We start from the raw sequence: 20,870 nt of genomic DNA, 5'->3' as shown, positions 1-20,870 counted from the left end.
GGATCTAGTGAGTTCAGACAGGGTTTCATCAGGGGACTGTTGGGCCTTGGCAGAGATAAGCAGCCTTTCTAGTTAATGCAGTACCAGTTCCACAAAACAATTAAAAGTGTTTCCTCTTAGCTTTTACTTAAAACACAGTGAGAACCCACAGCGTTTGAAAAGTCAGCTCCTTGCTGATTACAACTGTTTGAGTCAAATGCGAAACCGACAGAAAGGGCAAAGGGGAAGCTGGTCACCACCTTGGATTGACAAGAATACTGAAGTAAGGCTATCAAACATTACCAATGTCCTATAGAGTGATACTTTCAGTTCAGCTTCACACTTAATGATCATACATCTCGCACGACTGAACTTCACAGTTGTAGATAATATAGCAAGACACACTGCAAAAAGCAAGACACACTGTGGCCTGCACATTAACACAAGTGACACAGTCCAATACTATTTCCTTTTAACCGTTTTTACTTTGATAATGCCATTGAACATTAGGCAACAGGTAACAACTTAATCTCTGGATATATGCAAACAGCATGTAAGAAAACAGAAGTTTCATCAACAGCAGAGGTGAAACAGGAAGTTCATTTTGCAAAAAAATTGAGAAAGAAAAAAAGTAAAAACAACCCAAAAGTTCAGGAAAGGTTATGCAGTCATATGACAAGGCTTTCTTTATAATACCTTACATCACATGAATCATTTCCACAGAAAAAAGATTGGTGCTTTAGTACTCACAACAAACAATCAAACATTTTTACAATAAAAGGATTGACAAAAAAAACATAATGTAAGGCAACAGACTATAACCTATCTGTCTACGGTACCTGCATGTATATATGTTAAGTTGAAGCTCAGTGAGGAAACGCAGTCCACTAAAAACACAAAAGGGAATTTTTATTTTAAACAGGTTTTGGCTATAACAGACTGTAAATTATTAATTGTTAAACTTTCTTAGATGAACAACTTAAAATTTATAAAAATAAATAATGTAAATAAATACCTGCTATTTGCAATTCATGTTAGCCTACAGCCGTGAAGAAATTATAAGAAAATAAACATCTGGACACAGGAGTAACCGACACACATAAAAATGACAAGACAACCAAACTGAAAAAGACACGAAGTGACAACAAATTATTCTGACATGTTGTCCTTATAATATTGAGCTTTTTATGCTCTATTTATGTCTCCTTTTAGTGAATTTGAGTATCTTTGTGGTCGTTCAGGGTCCTTAGAGCAGAACTGGATAGAGTCTATGTAGTTCTAGTAAGGAACATGCTGACACGATAAAACGCCGTTTTATTTTTAGGGAACATCTGGGTAATACAAAAAAAAACAAGATCACATTTTCAAACCTTTACTGGGCGGCCGCTCAACGTCTCTCCAACAGTAAGCCAGAAAATTATAAATAATAAGCCGGTAGTTGCTGGTTCTGCAATAACATTATGACACACAGTTAAACTTCCATGGCCTAGAGCAGTGGTTCTCAAAGTGTGTGTTTGTGTGTGTGTGTGTGTGTGTGTGTGGGGGGGGGGGGGGGGGGTGGCACTCTCCAGGTGGGCGCAATGTCACAGACAAAAAAAAAAAACGACGACCTGTCACTGGTTGGTGAAAGCTCATAGCCCCAAGAGCTAGCCTTCTAGCTAGCTAACTTCTTCCAGCTGCAGCTAGCCCTTTTCTACACCTACCTTTACATCTTCAATCATCAATTTTGCAACAAAAAAAAACACCAGCACTTGAATACTATTCTGTGCTGTCCCTGTCTACATTGTGTACTGTTCGTTTTGTTAGTAACCATTGCCTAGCACAGCCTTACTCATTATTCGTGTTCAAGTCGCTAACAGCCACACATACAAACACACTCACAAGACCACAACGTTGCAATTAGAACTTTATTAACATCACACACACTGTATCAGCTAACAAACACATCTATGGACAAGTTTCTGATTCATAAAAGTCAGGCAACTGATGCGCCAGTTGCGAAGAAGCCAAAGCTTTGCAAATATGACGAGACCTATTTGCAGTTTGGTTTCACCGTCACTGGCACAACTGAGCAAAGTCCTCCGTGTGTTTTGTGTGCCGAGGTGCTGGCAAATGACAACATGAAGCCATGCAATTTAAAAAGGCACATCGACACCAAACACCCCGACTTGAAAGAGAAGCCTGTGGACTTCTTTAAAAGGTAAACGTGATGGCCTCCAGCAACAACAATCCACCATCTCCAAGCATAGCACTGTCTCCAAACTATCTATTTACCTATATATTGTGGTGTAGTTGAGGGCGGTGGTGGTGGGCGGTGCGGGGGGCCAACTACCCCTTACCAGCTTTGGGGGGGCCCAGCTTGCAAAAGTTTGAGAACCCCTGAACTAGAGGATGTTTCACATACATGAACAAAACCCCAAACAAAGCAGAATTCAAAGGTTGCAATTGAGACAAAGGTTTAAGACTAAATAGAATTATGAAATTCAGCTATTGTGCAAATTATGAGTAATCTACATTTCCGTACACATTTTGTACGTGATCCTCTTCCACCTGATCTGTAAGGGCCTGCAAAGACACAAGAATGTCACAGTTAGGTCAGCCATTATTGTGTTAGCTACTTTTTTCTTCGGACAGTACAAAACAAATTGAGTTGGTGTATTGTACCTCGGTGTTGGCGTAGATGGGCTCATCAATATTTTTCGGTTCAGAAAATGTTTTGCTTTGTTGATTTTCACAGGATACCACTCTGAAAAGACAAAATGAACTTGTTTGGTTTCTAGTAGAGCAGAAAGAAGAGAGAGGAGATCACAGATGTGTCAAGAAGAATGTGTCACTTCACATGCGAGTCAGAATTATCCACAAATATCTTCAGGTTTTATGTGACTGGTGCGAAACTTTCACTCTTGTATTGCTCACGTACACAAAATAACGATGCAAAATAACATTGGGTTGTGATTAAATAACTGTATCATAAAACATACCTTTGGGCTGGGTCCTCTGATGCTCTGCTAAAATTTGCATAGTATCCAGATTCCTCCCTGGTGAAAGATTGTGACCTGTAGAAAGGAGTAAAGCCGGAAAGTTTGTGGACGTGGTTATGAATGAAATGCAAAGCTTTAAAAAAAAAAAGGCACTTGAGGATAACCCCAGGATCAGTGGCAAATACTTTTACGTACAATTTACAAACGATATAAAAGTGATGTTACTTTTTGCACTTTTTGTGACAGCAAACTGCAGCAACGACGACGACAAAGAGGAGAAGAACAGAAAGTGGAACAGTGATGGCTGCATACAGGGTTGAGTTGTCCTCGATCATAGGTACTGTGGGGAAATTACAACCACTGAGAACCGTAATCTTCTCTATGAGACAAAAACGACTGAATTAAAGATTTTCACGTGATAAATATTTGTTTGAAGTAAACGCAAAAAACTTACTGATTGTGGTTTCGACGGTGAATAATGGGGGGTTTGTACCTTCAAAAAAACACAAAAATAATTAGTTAATTAGATTACATTCTATAATCTTTGTAATCTGTTGTGATATGAAACATTATACATATTATAACTTGTTTATCTTACCTTGGCTGGGAAAGACAGGTGCAACACCTGGCCAAGTAGAAGAAACATGGGAAGTGTTCATTTAATTTGACTTTTCTCAGGAATAAAAGCATAATTTAGACCATATATAAAAAACTTTGCCGATATTCTCACCAGACACTGAAATGGACACAGGTTTCCTTACGAAGCTGTAGTTTTGACCCTTTGCGATGAGTCTCACATAGAGACTCGGTTCATTGTAGGTGACATTCCGAATCTTGAGGGAGCAGTTTCCTTCATCATTTTTTCCGATTAGCTTTGTGTTTCCTCTGTATTTCTCCACCACGAACGTTTCATTCGTATGACAGACAAACTGGTTTTTGTCATTGTCTCCGGTATTGAAGCTGCTTCTCTCACGTCTTTTCCAGTAAACCAGAACACCACTGGTGTGGTATTCTTTCGGATAAGTAAATGTGCACTGTATGATCACAGTTGAGCCCTTTGTTGCATTAATGCGTTGATCGAGATTGATATCCCATTTTTGACCTGTGTTCAAAACCAAACCCAGTGTTTACATATGGATTTACTAAGTATAAACTTCATAAGATCATATTTAAAACACAACATGTCTCCCACCTTTTGAGAAGGAGGTCAGGATCAATATGAGACTCAGATAAATTAGAGCCGGCAGCTTCATCTGATCCAGTAAAAAAAACATTCTTAAGTTAATTCACATCACAATCCTGAAACCTTATAAACAGCAGCAGTGTCCAACACATATAGGAACCAAAATCGTTCTGTATTATATTATATTCAGTTTTTCACATCATGAGGCAAATACTCACTGTGAGAGGGACCAGAGGCTCCATGCGTTGTGAAAATGCTCATGATGTTAGTGAAATCATTGGGTGTGTTTCCTGTTGTTTAGAGGTGATGAATTGCACAAAAGAAAAAAAAAGGGAAGTTATGACAGTTAAGTTAACGCTGACTTTCTCTTGGTTTAGCTTGAGGGTGAATGTCTTATAAAAATCTTGATTCATGTTGATCTTGCGTGTTCATTGATTCGGGGAAAGTATCCACTACATTACTATGAAATGTGGAGATATGGAAGAAGTTTTTATAAGTTAAATGAACTGCAGTTCTATTTTACATTTCTTGTCTTAACATCCACTCAAAGTTCACAGTTTTTTTTACACTTCATAAATAAGATTCACACATACACTGCAGCGCTTTTCTATCACACCTCCTTCACCAGTGTTGCCACAGTTACTTTGAAAATGTAACTTAGCTACTTTACAGATTACTTGATGTTAAAAGTAGCTTAGTTAGTTTACAGATTACTTGATTTTAAAAGTAACTAAGTTAGATTACAAGTTAATTTATTAGCTACATTCAGCAGCTGCTGACAACGCCCCCGCCGCCTCAACATTAAAATGACAATCGGTTTTGCCAACACTCACTTTATTAGAAACCACCGAAGGGTTCCCCCCGCGCGAACGGAGGGTCCCCCTAACGGGCGCTGTAGCTGAGGTGATCCGCGAGAAGGGACCGACACGCGTCGAGAGTCGATGTCGTGCGGCCCGAGAGAAGGAAAGGCCCCGCACCAGTGACGCCGCAGACGAGGACACCCCCGCGCCCCCCCCCCCCCCCCCAAAAAAAACAAAAAAAACCGTCGAGGCGTGCCGCACACTGAGCCTACGGCGGCGTGGAGAGGAGGGCGATGGGGCGACTGCTCCCCCAGCCGCAGGACGTGCCCAGCTTTTTAACCACAAATACCAAAATAGTAACGCACAGTCACTTGGACAAGTAACTTTAATTTGATTACTGGAGCTCCACCTGCTAAACCACAGCAATCCGCAAGGTCAAAGTGAAATACGTGAAGCCTGTACCATGTCAGACCTTTCCCGCAGATAGGGATGTCAACTTAACAGCGCAGATGGAATGACAATGAATGCCACAATTATATCCTGCAAGAGTATAATTAAAGCACAACCCAACTGCTTACTGTTCAGGTAAAGGCAAGAGGGTCTTGTTTTATCATGGTTTTGTGATATTGTGTGATTATAGATAAACCAGGTAGGATGTCCTTAGACTCAGTGTGGGTGAGTGGCCATCCTACTCGACCGGTGGAGCAGGTCTATAGCACCTGCTCCCCGAAATGTCTCTGGACGGCCCTGGCTGTGATATTATACCCATGTGTTGAAAGGTGGTGTTGGTTTTTTGTTGTACCACACGCTGCTGTGCCAAACCTGTGCTTTGCGCGTTCGAACCACTGGGTGGAGTGAGATCTGCCGCTCACAGACCTGGACTGAACTTTGGCACTGAAGTCTCCACCTGGAATGTGGGCCAAACTCTGCTCTCCGGGTGCGGTCATGTGACTCCCAGCTGAACGAGACTCAACAACGGGCTGCACATCTTCTCCTGGGGAATCGTCTTCCCGAAGCTCTGGAGATCTGGATCTTGACTCTCACCTGTTGGAGGAAGTCGCTCCTGGTGACTGCGCTCAGCCGCGCGCAGGGAGAGATGTTCGTGGGGAGGGCGCAGGGGGCCACAGGCCGATGACCGGTCTGCCTCCAGGTCTCAGCTCCTGCTGGAGGTCTCAGTGTGAACACTGCCAGACATGGACAGCCTGAATGACGGGAGTCCGTGGCAGGAAGCGGTGGAGCAGGAGAGGAGCCCATCATCGGACAGTCGCCAGCCAGATGTCCGCTCCCGCAGGAGGGTAGCGGCGGTGAGCTCTCCTGCTCTGTCCGCCGCACGACTCACCTTGCCGGGGATCATGGACGCCGAGGGCAGGGTGGACGAGTCAAGACTGAGGATGCATATATTCAAAAACGGTATCTATCTATCTATCTATCTATCTATCTATCTATCTATCTATCTATCTATCTATCTATCTATCTATCTATCTATCTATCTATCTATCTATATATCTATCTATCTATCTATCTATCTATCTATCTATCTATCTATCTATCTATCTATCTGTCTGTCTGTCTGTCTGTCTGTCTGTCTGTCTGTCTATCTATCTATCTATCTATCTATGATAAATGTTATTGCTACTCTTACAGCAATAGTAATCAATCTTTCGATTCCATCCAACCAACTAACCAACCAACCAACTAACCATCTCACATGTGGAAATGCACCTTGAACAATCACGTTCTTGCACATGCACCCATAATTATTGCTAGCAATCTCCTAAATAAACTTTTACTTATTACAGTAGAAACTAATGATGAGCACATTCAAATTAAAGTCTTTAGGTATTTCTCATATTGAATATTGTTTTGCATGAGGCCTGATAGAAACCTTCTTTTGCATTGGTCTCTGCATTTATTAGCTTTTTGTTACAGATTAAATAACTAGTTTTATTCCCCTCAAAAATACAACAGTGCTCCTTTTAGCATTATTTGTTATGCAGCAGATTATTCAACTTGGATTTCTATGATCACATGTCAGGATGCATCAATGGCTTGTGATCATTCCTGCGGCCCGAGAGGGAGTCAAGTGATTCTTTGCCTCAGGAAACTGGCTGAGCCACAGACTAAACCTTTCCTTAAAATGGAACACTCTTTTGTGCATCAGAGCCCCTCCAGCCAAGAACCCCAGCATGACTACTGAGATAAAACAACAGGCGATCATAGAACATTTCGGAGAAGCACACTATGATCACATGAGATTCAACACTCAGTGTGTGAAACTAAGAAACAAGGATAACTCTGGATTGGGGACTGCATTGTTAAAACTGATACACACACAGTCCTAATTCAACTTGCCCTGTCTCTCAGACACAAGACAGTAAGTAGTACTGGGGTGATCTTAGTGTGGTTAAACATCACACTGGATCTCGCATCTATGAGCAGGAATGTGGAAACAGCTCCCTCCTTCTCCATGGCCCTCTGACCTTTATGCACATTCCAACTACAAACGTGGAATCCAAAGATTAAAGAACTTGCAGAAGAAAACATTACATAAGAAGAAGCAGGGCAAAGTTGACTACATTTTGGATCAATGATGTTAGAGTTAAGTCTTGCCATGTGATCCACTCAGGATTTGTTTTGATCTGGTCATGATTGGTTGAATGATCATTGTTAAGTCTTTGTTGGAAAGCTCTGCTTAATTGCTCACTATGTGTTGATCACTCTAAAAGTATTTTTTGAATCGCTGTCCAGGTGGTGTGTCTCCCTCCGAGCGGGGCCTGGTGTGGCGTTTCCTGTTCGGGATGTACCCGTGCAGCTCCACGGCTTTAGAGCGCTCTCTGCTGCAGGAGCAGTTGGTCGTTCGATACCGGGTCATGAAAACAAAATGGCAGCAGTTCCTCCCTTCGTCTGTGCGGATGCATCTCAACGGCACCGACCGTAAAGACCCAAACACATATTAACTCTGCCATGATGAAAAGTCTGATGTCTCCTCTGTGCGTCTCCCTTTCATATTTATTATTCTACTTGTGTTTCTGCCCTTCTTTCTCTTTTTTTTTTTAATGTTGATGACCATATGAACCTGTCTCCATTGTAGCTGAGCTGGTCGCGGCTGTCAGCTACTTTGACCAGAGGCAGTTGGAGTCCCAGCAACAGACCCAGGACCAGACAGAGGAGGTCAGGGACAGACTGGCTTTCCTGCAGCTTCAGGCACAGGTCAGTATAATTATAAACTGTTTGAATTTGATCTTTTCTATAACGTTTGCTTTTCTGCTTTGGTTCTGTTACTTAGTTTCCGTAGTTCCTTCTAATAAGTTCCCATTGGCTATTTGTTGGGAGAGAAAAGCTCAGTTGTTGTAGAAGGGAGGAGTGTATGTTTAGGTAAATTACACAACAGGATCTTATTTGACTGCTCGTCATGTATTTACATAAGGTATCAGTCGACCTCTTTATGTCAGCTGACGTTTTCTGTGATCTCAGAATGTCCTACTTCACATGGAGCTTTACAGAACTACTCTTTCAAAGTGTTGGCTTACCACAAGATTACAGTTCACACATATCCCTAGTTCTGGTGCAAAGAAAGGAGAAAATAATGAAAATATATATATATTTTTAAAGCTGATAACACTGTGATAATGATCAGTTATGGTGAAAATACATTTATGTCTACATTTCCCTCCTGTGAACAGATATTATTCGAGCGGGTCACGTTTGACCCAGTGGAGCTCAGGGAAGCCACACGAATCATTGACAAGGATGCACCGAGAACTAACAGAGACCTGAGCTATTACCAGTGAGTGACTGTCAGCCATTTTGATTTATTATTTATTATTGATTCATGAACAAAAGTTCATGAATCAATTTTAACAGCAATCAAAGAGATCAAAGTTTTCTCCTGTCCCTCAGGACCCCAGAACCGTCTGCTTCTCCTGAACCCAAGCATGTACAATACAGAAATAATAGGGAGCGAAAGTTGAAATTGTAGTTTGAGTTTTGAGGAACAAAATTTGTTTTACGATCAACTTATAAAACTTATATCAAATGTCAAATGTCACTGCGTTACTTCTGACACAGTCTTTCAGGAGCAGTGTTTTCTGTGGCTCAGACTTTAGGCGTTCTAACTTTGCAGTTAACTTTGGGGTCGGCTGTGGCTCAGGGGATAGAGCGGGTCGCCCACTTACTAGAAGGCTCGATCCATATCTAATCCATTCCGCATGCATCAGTGTCCTTCGGCAAGATACCGAAGGCCAAATTTCTCCTGACGGCTGTCTAAGGCTATGAGTGGTTTATAATGGAGAAAGTGCTGCACAAAGATGTAGAATGTGTGTGTGTGTGTGTGTGTGTGTGTGTTTGTGTGTGTGTGTGTGTGTGTGTGTGTGTGTGTGTTTGTGTGTGAGTTTGTGTGTGTGTGTTTATGTGACTGGCAAAAATGTAAACCGCTTTGATCGTTCATTAAGACTAGAAAATTGTTATATAAATACAGACTTTTATCCATTTTCCATACACAAAAAAACACTATAACACAGTAGAGGAAAGAGAAAAACTGTAAAAAATAAAAATGGGTTAACTGTTCAAAACAATTTAAGTTTCATTGTTTTTAATCTGTAATTAAAAGGCAGCGACTATCTGAACATCATCTATTCTCTGCAGATGAGTTCCATAATTAAAGGAGTTGATTGTCAACAAATAAGTCATTTATGTCTATACTATGCTCTTCAAACACATTTATCCAGTGTTTTAACTCCTGCTGCTCCCTTCTCTGTGTTCAGGGGTGAAGGTTCAGGTAATCTGTTGGTGTTGAGAGATATCCTCATCACTTACGCTGCATTTCATCCAGGTAAACAACTGAAACAATCCCATCTCATGACACTGACTACATCAGACTGCATTAAAGGCTGTTTGTTGCGCTGATAAATACATGGACTGTTTCTTTGTGCACCTCTTGTCTTGACCGATGACCCAGAGGTCAGTTATGCCCAGGGAATGAATGACCTGTGCAGCCGGTTCCTGGAGGTTCTTGACTCGGAGGTTGACACGTTCTGGAGTTTCTCCTGCTACATGGAGAAATTCTCCAAGGATTTCAGAGCCGATGGTCTGCTCAGAAAAATAGGTTAGGTTATACCACAAAGAAATTGATCTTCATGCATATGTTAGCTGTGGTTTCCAAGATATATGTATGTGTAATAGAAGTCATGACCTCTAGTGGTAAAAGAAGGATATTGAAAACGTATTATATTTCCAATTCACTTGAGATCAGATAAGTTAAAGCTTTCATCAATGGCTTAATTGTGCAATGATAAGAAGTTGGTTGTAGTGCAGACAATTACAACAAAATGTCATGTATGTTTTCAATTTAAAGATTTGTTAATTCTACTTAATGTATTATATATATTTTAAAGAGTTTTGTTTAATGTCATTTTAGAGTTGGAGGCAGCCCTGCTGAAGGAACTGGACCCACAGCTTTACACTCACTTAGTCACAGACAGCATGGAGAGCTTCACCTTCTGCCACAGGTAGATCTTTGGCACTGTTCTCTAATAATTTTCTATGTAAGGCTGTTAGTGTTTATCCCAAGTGCACATATATATTTGTGCATTTGTTGCCCCTTCTTCGAGGTGGCTGCTGCTGGGTTTCCAGAGGGAGTTTGAACACAGCGACGCACTGCGCCTGTTCGAGATCCTGAGCTGTGACCACCTGGAGCTCATCTCCCAGCAAGTAGACCGAGCCAGGTATCAGGAGCGGCTGGCACAGAAACACAGCACAGGTGAAACACAGAAGTCAAAACCGTCTAAGCACAGGAAAGTTGCCTCATAGACATCAGACAAGTAGTGGAATCTCTTTGCTGCTTAATGTTTGCAGAGGAGAGTCCAGAGTCAGAGCTGCAGGCCGTCAATACTGACTTCACCTTTGAGCTCTTCATCTGTGCAGCCATCCTGCTAGAGAACAGGGAGTCTCTGCTGCAGTGTCGAGACGAAGTGCAGCTCATCCAGTTCACTACCAGGTTCGTCTGTACACTAAGACGCCAACAACAATATCACAGAATTTTGTGCATTTGTGAATGGGTTCCAAGTGTTTTTATTTTTATGCAGCCTTCACGGAACACTGGACCTGAATAGCACGCTGAAGAAAGCCGAGCAGCATTTCTACAACTACTGCAAACGCTGCGCTTGGGATTACATGAATGGACACTGCAGGGAACACAAACGGGAAGAAGAGGACTTTCTCTATCAAATCCGCAGTTTATTTGTGTTGAGGTGATAGCTGCTATTTTAACACTTGATCTTAAGAACTCTTATGAAACATGGAAAGTATGGGACACACTATTTAATCCCTATTTTGAGTTGTGATGGCACATAAACACAAAGGTTTTATTTCTGAGGGAAATGCACTGAAATTTTGATTGCTGCTTTACCTAAATGTGTTTTTCTGTGTATTATATCAATGTACAGTATTTATTGTATTGAGGTTAATCAGCACCCATTCTGAGTCACTCTGGTTGTCCTCCTATATCATGAATATGAAAGGCTTTGTGTGTCATATACTCAGGATCAAAGATTTAAAGGTTCAATGTGTAGAATCTAGGGACATCTAGTGGTGAAATTACATTTTGTTTAGAAGGTGTTTAGTGTTTCAAGTTTGGGCTACTGTAAAAAATATGGTGGCCTCCGTACAAAGGACCCTCTCCTGATATTAAATATAAAGGGTACATTCTAGGTTCAAGAAAACAACAATTAATATAAATTAGATGAAACACACCATTGAAAACATCACTAGGATTATTTTATATTTAATTTCGGCCAATAGAACCCTTTCAACTAAATCTTATATGCTGGACCTTGCAAATATTTTTCTGTGTTACGCAACCACCAACTGCCAGAAGGAAACCACTACTTGACAGACAAGTGTGTATACTGATATGTGGCGTGTCACAACAGGTGGTGGCTGTGGCAGTTACTTAGAGTGAATCTAATGCCAAATGGCAGATGTGTAATAGAGTAACAAGAATAGACATCCAGCTTGTAAGCCGTGGAGGAATCGTGCAGAAATACGTCTTGGCCTGTTTCACTTATTTCCTGTTGGTCATAAGTTTTACTTTTTTCATTCAAAACCGAGCCACTGACAAATGCCTCATGTGTAATACTTTCTGCATATCAATGAAGAAAAATACAACAACACAGGACAACTGCAGTTATGATCCACTTTCCAAAAATGTATAATTACTAGAAGCAGACATAATATGGATTCTTCTCCCTTGGAACCCTGTAGACAGTGCTTGACCTGATAGCTAAAGACCAGATGTGGATTGTACAATACCAAAGTAGAAGTGGTATTTCTCCTTATCTCTGAACTGCCATAAAAGTGATTTTGCATTCATTTTGTCATTTATTGCCCACTTGTGGAAACAGTAGGCCAGTTTCTCTATCAAAGCTGCACTTACAGTAGGCAGGAGGGACTGTGCCCTATTTAGTAAGAAACAGACAAGCTACATCAGGTATTCTCTGCAGGTTATTATAGAACTTTATGATCGACCATATGAAACTTTTACAGTCTGGTTGAAAGGTAACAATTTAATTCAGTAAATTACTCAATTCTGCTTCCTGTTCACCCAATCCTTCGAAGATATCTTGAACCACTAACCATGACATGAGATTACGTGAGATACACGTGTCTCTAACACTGCTCACAGATGGCCTGACCTTCTCTTACCACCGCATGCCACTGATGTGCTATATATGTACTAAAGTCATACTTACAGTAGGTAAACTCAACGAACCATCAGTACTTTTAAAGTGAGCTAAACATGTGAGCAACCTTATTCTGTTTCTATCATGCATTAATAACTGGAACACTGATTGTTCATTTGATTGCAAAGGTTTTCTTTCCAGAGATTTTCATATTGGCTCAAAGGCAAGTTGGGAAAACATCATCGGGCGCGCAGCACTGTCCAAAGTGTGGGACAACCTGTGGACAACATTATCAATGTTCATAAACTACTTTCTCAGTGCTTCAATACAGACACGTTTAGCTGAGATGTCAAATCAAAGCCCCTTTAGCAGAATTACAGCTACAGCCGTAAACCAAATTTAGGCAACGAGGAGAACCGTGGGCCTAGAACTTTCCTTGGTGGAGTCACCTGACACCCCGATGAGCCGTCCCTGCGCAGCGCTCTATAAACACTCGAGAGCAGAGACGCTCGCCCTCTTAGTCCGCCTGCCAGGGAAAGCAGAGGAGCTCAGACGTGGGTGTTGAGATCTGGGCGAAAAAGAAAGCACCACTTGAACTTAGTGAACTCCCAAGTTGTGAGGATCTGAAAGAGCAAGGTAAACTGTCTGTAAGAAGCTTTGCGTTGAGCCTGGCTTCCTCGTCTGTCTTGCTTGCTGCTTTAAAAGCTAAACTGCCATATGTGAGAGGATTTCCCACAGAAGAGAGGCGTGCATGGCTTCTGTCAAACAATGGCATGAGGAGCTGAAGCAGAATCCCTTCCAATACATACACTGTGACAGTTTGAATGATTCCTTTCACAGCTCAGACACAGTCGAATGGGATCTCGCCTCTTCAGGATTGCCTCAGCTAGAACAAATTAGTGAATTGCATTAACTATACAGTGTGGCTTTGACCGAATCTAATATAAACCCCTGTCCATGTATCACGTTGCCATAGGCCTCAGTGCTGTTACATGCATGGCTGTTTTTTTGCCCTGCACGTGGAGAGTTTCAGATGTGGGTGTAGGCAGGAGGTGAAGGAACCGTGTCAGCATTTTCTGCCTCGTGTTACACAACTGGACAACGAGTGATATTTCAATAATCTTCTCAAGTAGCAGCTGTTCTGGGGCATTCGAATTTTTACTTTCAGTCATTTGACAAATATAATAAAAGAGAAACCATCAAACGTATTTAAACTTGAATTAAAGACAGTTTTGTTCTTTGTGTTTTTGTGTAGTATATATTCTCTGTGTTTGTCTCTGCTTCTAAAAGTTTCTTTCCTGCCACTATTTTTCAAAGTAAAGTCTCAAGGTGGGCGACAACAGGAGGCTTCGTCGAGTTCTTTACAAATTAAATGGGTTTAGTGTGCGCCTCAAAGCTGCAGGTTTCTGTGGGTATCTTTAGTCACAAGGTCCTTTGCTTGAAAAGGAACCAGGTGCGCTTTTGCCCACCAGTCACTTATAAATGATCTATGAATTTGTAGCCTCCTTCCATTCATTGCCACGCAGAAACGCTGATACTTTTTATAGTAACTGTAAGCGATTGAGAAGCAGCTGTCGGAAAATAGACACACACACAGATTACTATATCAGGTTCAGTAAATCACATTTCACCGGCCTGCCTGAGACACTGTAGTGTTATGTTGCTGAGGGAGAGAAGCAGTGGAGGAATGGGAGGCCAGCGTGATATAGTCATTTGGTATATAATGTCAGGAGGCATATTAATCCACTATGCCATGGAGGCCAGGCCACCAATAGCTGAGCTTCACTTAGCCGGCATCAGGATTTATGTTACTAAGATGGAGAGGCACACTTTTCCTATATGTTGGTGTAATTGTAGGTGCATGTGCATGCTTTAATTAATGCTTATACATTTTTTAATTCCAAGTACAAAACCATAACAACATGAATACTTACGGAATTAAAGGGCTATACAGTTATTGACTGGTATCTTTCATTTATCAAAGATGTCTAAAGGACCAGCAGTCGGCATTGACCTAGGCACCACATATTCCTGTGTGGGCATCTTCCAGCATGGAAAAGTGGAGATCATAGCTAATGACCAAGGAAACCGGACCACGCCCAGCTATGTGGCCTTCACAGACACTGAGAGACTGATCGGAGATGCCGCCAAGAACCAGGTGGCCATGAACCCAGCCAACACTGTATTCGGTGAGAACCGCTACACCAACGAGGCAACAGGCTCACAAACACAGATCAAAACATTATTACATTCCTCCCTGTGTTGATAAATAATCCTTCTGAAGAAGAAAAGGCAGCCCTTTTATTTATTTTGTATACGCTGAACATGCGACTTACAAAGTTTTGTTTCTTCTACTTCAGATGCTAAGCGTCTGATTGGTCGTAAGTTTGACGACCCGGTGGTGCAGTCAGATATGAAGTACTGGCCATTCAAGGTTGTGAACGACTCAACCAAACCCAAGGTGGAGGTTGAGTACAAAGGTGAGATCAAGACCTTCTTCCCTGAGGAGGTTTCTTCGATGGTCCTCACCAAGATGAAGGAGATCTCCGAGGCTTATCTTGGGAAGGTAGTTAATCAAAAGTGTCTTATACTATGTTTGACCTATGAATATTTGGTTTTGAGAAGATTTTGGGTGTCAATGGTTTGATACCACTGTCACTACCTAATATTTGTTGCTATAACATTTAACCTTATCTAAGATATGATACTGCAAAATGATGGCAAACGCTCACATTCTCTGTCTTGTGGCCTCCTGCCTTGCTATGAACATTCAACAGTGTGAGTACACAAAGGCTACTTATTGACTCAAAGTCTTTCTGTCTTTACAGACGGTCAACAATGCAGTCATCACAGTTCCTGCTTATTTCAATGACTCCCAGCGTCAAGCCACTAAAGATGCTGGAGTCATTGCTGGGCTCAATGTGCTGCGCATCATCAACGAGCCAACTGCTGCAGCCATTGCTTATGGCCTGGACAAAAAGGTAATAAACAAATTAAATGCAAACCTTAAATTATTCTCATGTTCCTATGTTCCAGTAACTAGTCTCAACTATTGGCTTTCAGGTTGGCAGTGAACGTAATGTCCTCATCTTTGACCTCGGGGGTGGTACTTTTGATGTGTCCATCCTGACTATCGAGGACGGCATCTTTGAGGTCAAGTCCACGGCCGGTGACACTCACTTGGGCGGTGAGGACTTTGACAACCGCATGGTCAACCACTTCATTGGGGAGTTCAAGCGCAAGTTCAAAAAGGACATCAACAACAACAAGCGGGCTGTGCGACGTCTGCGCACCGCATGTGAGCGTGCTAAGCGCACCCTCTCCAGCAGTACCCAGGCCAGCATCGAGATCGATTCACTCTACGAAGGAACGGATTTCTACACTTCAATCACCAGGGCTCGTTTTGAAGAGCTGAATGCCGACCTGTTCCGTGGAACCCTTGATCCTGTGGAGAAGTCCCTGAGGGATGCCAAAATGGACAAGGCCCAGATCCATGACATTGTCCTTGTCGGTGGCTCCACACGAATCCCCAAGATTCAAAAGCTACTGCAGGACTTCTTCAATGACCGTGAACTCAATAAGAGCATCAACCCTGATGAGGCTGTGGCCTATGGTGCAGGTAGATACCTCTAGCACATTTAGTTTTATACTTATTTTCCTGCCATTTAATTATTTTTGTAACAAAGACGGTAAAAATGTCAGTCATCGTGGCATTAGATTCACCATTTGAAAATGTTTCACAGCTGTGCAGGCTGCCATCTTGGCTGGTGATAAATCTGAGAACATCCAGGATCTTCTGCTGCTGGATGTGACGCCCCTGTCCCTTGGAATTGAGACCGCTGGAGGAGTGATGACTGTCCTCATCAAGAGGAACACCACCATCCCCACCAAGCAAACCCAGACCTTTACCACCTATTCAGACAACCAGCCTGGTGTGCTCATTCAGGTACAGACACCTTGAAGAAATAACAGTTTACTCTCCAGTGACCATTAAAGTGTTTAAAGTAAAGAAAATGCAACAGATTATGATTTGAGTCATTGTTTTCAGGTTTTTGAAGGTGAGAGAGCCATGACCAAGGACAATAACATTCTTGGCAAGTTTGAGCTCACTGGTATTCCACCTTCCCCCCGAGGGGTCCCCCAAATCGAGGTGACCTTCGACATCGATGCCAATGGAATTCTCAATGTGTCTGCAGTGGACAAAAGCACCGGAAAGGAAAACAAGATCACCATCACCAATGACAAAGGTACAGTAGATGACCAGTAAATTAAAATACTTAAAAACTATACTTATATCTAGAGCGCTGAAAAGCTAACTCTGCACCAAAACTAAAAGAGAATAGGAGGTACAGAGCTTTTTATTTCATCCCCCCACAGGACGGCTGAGCAAGGAGGACATTGAGCGCATGGTGCAGGAGGCAGAGCTTTTCAAGGCTGAGGACGAGGTCCAGAAAGACAAGGTTACAGCCAAGAACTCCCTTGAGTCTTTGGCTTTCAACATGAAGAGCACTGTGGAGGACGAGAAGCTGCAAGACAAGCTCAGTCCCGAGGACAAAAAGACCATTGTAGACAAGTGCAACGAAATCATTGCCTGGCTGGACAAGAACCAGGTAAAAACCCAATGAGTGAACCATTATTCATCATAGAGAACAAAACGAGCTTCCTCTTTGCTTCACATTGTGTAAGCAGATTGTATCATGTGTAAATGTAGCACAATTTGCCACTTCCCTTTAGTATTGTCTTTATACTAAGTCATCACTAACAATCAAGTCTTTTTTCCTTCTGTCAACCAGACGGCAGAGAAGGAGGAGTATGATCACCAGCAGAAGGAACTGGAGAAGGTTTGCAACCCTATCATCACAAAGCTGCACCAGGGTGGTATGCCAGGAGGGATGCCAGGAGGGATGCCTGGTGGGATGCCTGGTGGTTTCCCTGGTGGAGCTGGAGGTGGCTCCTCCTCCGGCCCAACTATCGAGGAGGTCGACTAAACACTGCTGACAGTGGATTTATCTCAGATCCCAACACACACTCACTGTATTACACCTATTTTCTTAGCCAGAGTATGACTATAAACACTAGATCTCATGCTTATCTGAACTTTAAATTCTTTGATGATATTTGACAAATCTAAGCAACTAAATCAGACAGCTACACAATTTTACAATATTCACTCACATAAGATACAATACCAATCTGTTTGCTGTTGTCATCATCTATTTCTCCACTGAGGATTTGTATGAAGCTGCCAGTCTATATCTGTGATTTCTAAACATTAAGCCAATAAAGATCATCAATGGGATTCTGATTTTGAAAGATCTGCTGTGTGGTCCTTTTGAATTGGAAAATATATTGTCACATTTCTGAGTCACTCATGATAATTCATATAGTATATTCATTAATACAAAAAAACATGATAAAATAAAGGTGTAAGTGCAGAATTTATCTGTGGTATACCCGTCCTGTGAAATATGGAAAGTATAAGGCTCAATAACTGAACCTGGTTTGAAAATATCCTAAACATGAGTTCAAGAGCACATGGATTCTACAAATACAGAAAACAACCTCTTCAGAGTAATACCAAGGGGGGGTGTTGTGGCCTCTTACCAGTGGAATAATTACACAACTATTTGTTTGCGAAAAGCCACAAAAGTTCACACAAAAAAGACAAACATGAGCATTAGATATAAGACATATGAGTAGATCTATGTTTGGTGTGGAATCATCTCAGGTGCTTATCACCAGATGTTCTCTTCCCTGACCTATCTCACATGTGTGTGTGTGTGTGTCCAAATGAACGTCAGGGTTTGGTATAAAAGTCAGTGTCCCGACACCGTTGAGACACAGGGAGTTGAATCACAGCCGTGACCGCCATGCTCTTGTTCATCAGTTGTCTTGCCCTCGTGGCTTCTGCTCTTGGTGAGTGACGAGCTGGTTAAGCATTTATCCGTCAGATAACTGCTTCAGCAACTGAAGGTCGTCTTGATCTCCGACTGCTTGCACATCAATCTGACTGATACTTGCTGGTATTTATAGTATATGCCATATTCTGGGACGTGCTCATCATGTTTTTAACTGTGTGACTGGGCCTCAGGGTGTGGAAGGCCCTCTATCCAACCCCAGGTGAGCGGATACAACAAGATTGTAAATGGGGAGAATGCTGTGTCCGGGTCCTGGCCTTGGCAGGTTTCACTTCAGGTAACCTCAGTAACGCACCTTACACACTCACTGACACTCAAGGTTTGCTACTGGCTCATTGATGAAAAGGGGCCGAATTTTTTTTTTTTGTAAATATGATTCTTAGGATAGCAGAGGATTCCACTTCTGCGGAGGATCCTTGATCAGCCCCTACTGGGTCGTCACTGCTGCTCACTGCACTGTGTCGTAAGTAACTTTGTGTTCGACATCCTCACGAGAAAAAGTCTCAACACTGCCCCCTCTGCAGTCACTCCTCTGTCTGTACTCCCACTCTACAGTCCCAGGAACCACCGCGTCATCCTTGGAGAACATGATCGTCAATCCAACAGTGAGCCAATTCAGGTCAAGTCCATTGCCAAGGTAAGATATACAACACTTCAACTTTTTTCTTCTCTAAAAAATATATTGTAATGGATAAATCATTTACAGGTTATATGTGTCATTACACTGCAAAGAATTAAAATCACATTGTATTTGCTTATGATTTATACTCATCTCTCCATCCAGGCCATCACTCACCCCTACTACAACGGCCAGAACTTCAACAATGACATCACCCTTCTGAGGCTGTCCTCCCCAGTGCAGATGACATCCCGTGTGGGCCCTGTGTGCCTGGCCTCCTCCAGCACCAACATCCCCTCTGGAACCACGTGTGTCACCACTGGATGGGGCAAGACTGGTCAAACCTGTGAGTGAGCGAATACTATCTGAGTCTTAAACATAGAGGGTTCATTTACACAGACATAAAATGAAGCAGGTATGAACAGCTCTGAAAAATATAGCAATTGAAAAATATCAAGGCACTGCCAAAGATTCACTAAACCTCCCTGAGAAAGATTCACTTGTGCAGCGGGCCTCATGTCCATTTCTTATCTGTTCTCAGCAAGCCCACGCTTCCTCCAGCAGACTTCCCTGCCTCTGCTCAGCCCCGCTCAGTGCAAACAGTACTGGGGTTACAACAGAATCACTGATGCCATGATCTGTGCTGGTGCTTCTGGAGTGTCGTCCTGTCAGGTAACAAATCACCTCAAAGCCTTCAAACACACATTCAGGGGAAAATAAGTGATTCTTCAAAAGCAATTAATTTACAAAGCAAATTCACAATTAAGTTTTGTAAATTTGAGAAATGATTTATTTTGATAACAAATGTAAGTCATGATTACCAAAGAAATGATGAATACAGTTTTAGATACACATATCTATCATGATAGTGTAATTTCAGTATCCACAATATACATACAACTATTTTCATAATTTGCACCCATGTATGCCATCAGAAGTATATATCTAAAAAGCACATTTGTCTCATTTTAGGGCGACTCTGGTGGCCCCCTGGTTTGTCAGAACAGTGGCGCATGGTCCCTTGTGGGTATCGTCTCCTGGGGGACGTCCAACTGCAACGTGCGCACGCCTGCCGTGTACGCCCGCGTGTCCTACCTGCGCAGCTGGATCGACCAGACCGTTGCTTCCAACTAAAGCCATCATTCAACACTTCTGCTCCTCTCTGTGACTCTTCACAGAATTTACCACTGTAGAATTTGAATGGGAGTGAAACAATTCACTGCACCAGGCTGAAAATATAACTTTCAAAACTAAATTTGGTTTCAAGTTGTTTTTCATGTGCAAATTGTGTGTTTAGTTCATGTTGTGGGGACTTAAATAGGTTTGCACAGTCTTGAATTGGGGACTTGAATTCCTTATGGGGACAGGATGCAAATCCCCAAAAAGAGAAATCATTTTATTTTAAACAGAAGACAAGTAGGGTAAGGGTTAGGCTTCAGCAAATTGGGGTTAGGGTTAAGGTTAAAGTAAGTTCAGGAAATCAATGTAAGTTAAGGTAATTTCGTCTGCAATCCAGGAGACACAACTGTGTGTGTGTCTGTGTTGACATGTCCATGAGAATAAATGACAGCATGGTAATTTAAAGATCGTATTGTGATAGTTCAGTGTTATTTTTCCAGCTCTTTGATTGCACTGTAGATTTGACAAGATAACATATCATTTAATAATGTTTATGAACTGACACTAACTTCATCATACAAAAAGTAATCCC

At 42.0% G+C, this 20,870-nt stretch overlaps 4 protein-coding genes across 6 annotated transcripts; 3 read left to right on the top strand and 1 right to left on the bottom strand.

Annotated features, from left to right (window-relative positions):
• Positions 1–1,868: 1,868 nt before the first annotated feature.
• LOC133964530 (uncharacterized) lies at positions 1,869–5,880 on the bottom strand. 3 transcript variants are annotated; one of them, XM_062398680.1, is made up of 10 exons: positions 5,766–5,880; positions 4,362–4,433; positions 4,153–4,213; positions 3,691–4,062; positions 3,559–3,585; positions 3,415–3,453; positions 3,186–3,300; positions 2,961–3,035; positions 2,644–2,725; positions 1,869–2,544 (listed from the first exon to the last, which is right to left on the bottom strand). In XM_062398680.1, the coding sequence occupies exons 2-10, from the start codon at positions 4,383–4,385 to the stop codon at positions 2,479–2,481; spliced, it is 861 nt and encodes a 286-aa protein (XP_062254664.1). In that variant the 5' UTR covers positions 4,386–4,433; positions 5,766–5,880; the 3' UTR covers positions 1,869–2,478. The 3 variants fall into 3 exon arrangements, with proteins under 3 accessions (XP_062254664.1, XP_062254662.1, XP_062254663.1); XM_062398678.1 differs by lacking the exon at positions 5,766–5,880 and adding an exon at positions 4,977–5,055; XM_062398679.1 differs by lacking the exon at positions 5,766–5,880 and having other exon boundaries at positions 4,362–4,546.
• A 16-nt stretch (positions 5,881–5,896) lies between these two features.
• si:dkey-238d18.4 (TBC1 domain family member 15) lies at positions 5,897–12,311 on the top strand. Its single transcript, XM_062398677.1, has 10 exons — positions 5,897–6,353; positions 7,692–7,877; positions 8,035–8,153; positions 8,627–8,730; positions 9,707–9,774; positions 9,901–10,047; positions 10,360–10,450; positions 10,553–10,701; positions 10,797–10,938; positions 11,027–12,311. Exons 1-10 carry the CDS (start codon positions 6,137–6,139, stop codon positions 11,193–11,195), a joined length of 1,392 nt encoding a protein of 463 aa, XP_062254661.1. The 5' UTR covers positions 5,897–6,136; the 3' UTR covers positions 11,196–12,311.
• Positions 12,312–13,104: 793 nt separating this feature from the next.
• hsc70 (heat shock cognate 70) lies at positions 13,105–17,927 on the top strand. The gene is made up of 9 exons (XM_062398674.1): positions 13,105–13,258; positions 14,607–14,811; positions 14,983–15,188; positions 15,451–15,603; positions 15,686–16,241; positions 16,366–16,568; positions 16,671–16,869; positions 17,000–17,232; positions 17,416–17,927. Exons 2-9 carry the CDS (start codon positions 14,607–14,609, stop codon positions 17,608–17,610), a joined length of 1,950 nt encoding a protein of 649 aa, XP_062254658.1. The 5' UTR covers positions 13,105–13,258; the 3' UTR covers positions 17,611–17,927.
• Positions 17,928–18,408: 481 nt separating this feature from the next.
• LOC133964531 (chymotrypsin-like protease CTRL-1) lies at positions 18,409–20,414 on the top strand. The gene is made up of 7 exons (XM_062398684.1): positions 18,409–18,538; positions 18,714–18,817; positions 18,924–19,003; positions 19,096–19,177; positions 19,325–19,505; positions 19,701–19,831; positions 20,132–20,414. The coding sequence occupies exons 1-7, from the start codon at positions 18,493–18,495 to the stop codon at positions 20,291–20,293; spliced, it is 786 nt and encodes a 261-aa protein (XP_062254668.1). The 5' UTR covers positions 18,409–18,492; the 3' UTR covers positions 20,294–20,414.
• The last annotated feature ends 456 nt before the right edge of the window (positions 20,415–20,870 follow it).

Source organism: Platichthys flesus, chromosome 11 (genome assembly GCF_949316205.1).
Source record: "Platichthys flesus chromosome 11, fPlaFle2.1, whole genome shotgun sequence".
Lineage (NCBI taxonomy): Eukaryota > Metazoa > Chordata > Actinopteri > Pleuronectiformes > Pleuronectidae > Platichthys > Platichthys flesus.
This window is presented reverse-complemented; position numbering and strand designations above follow the sequence as displayed.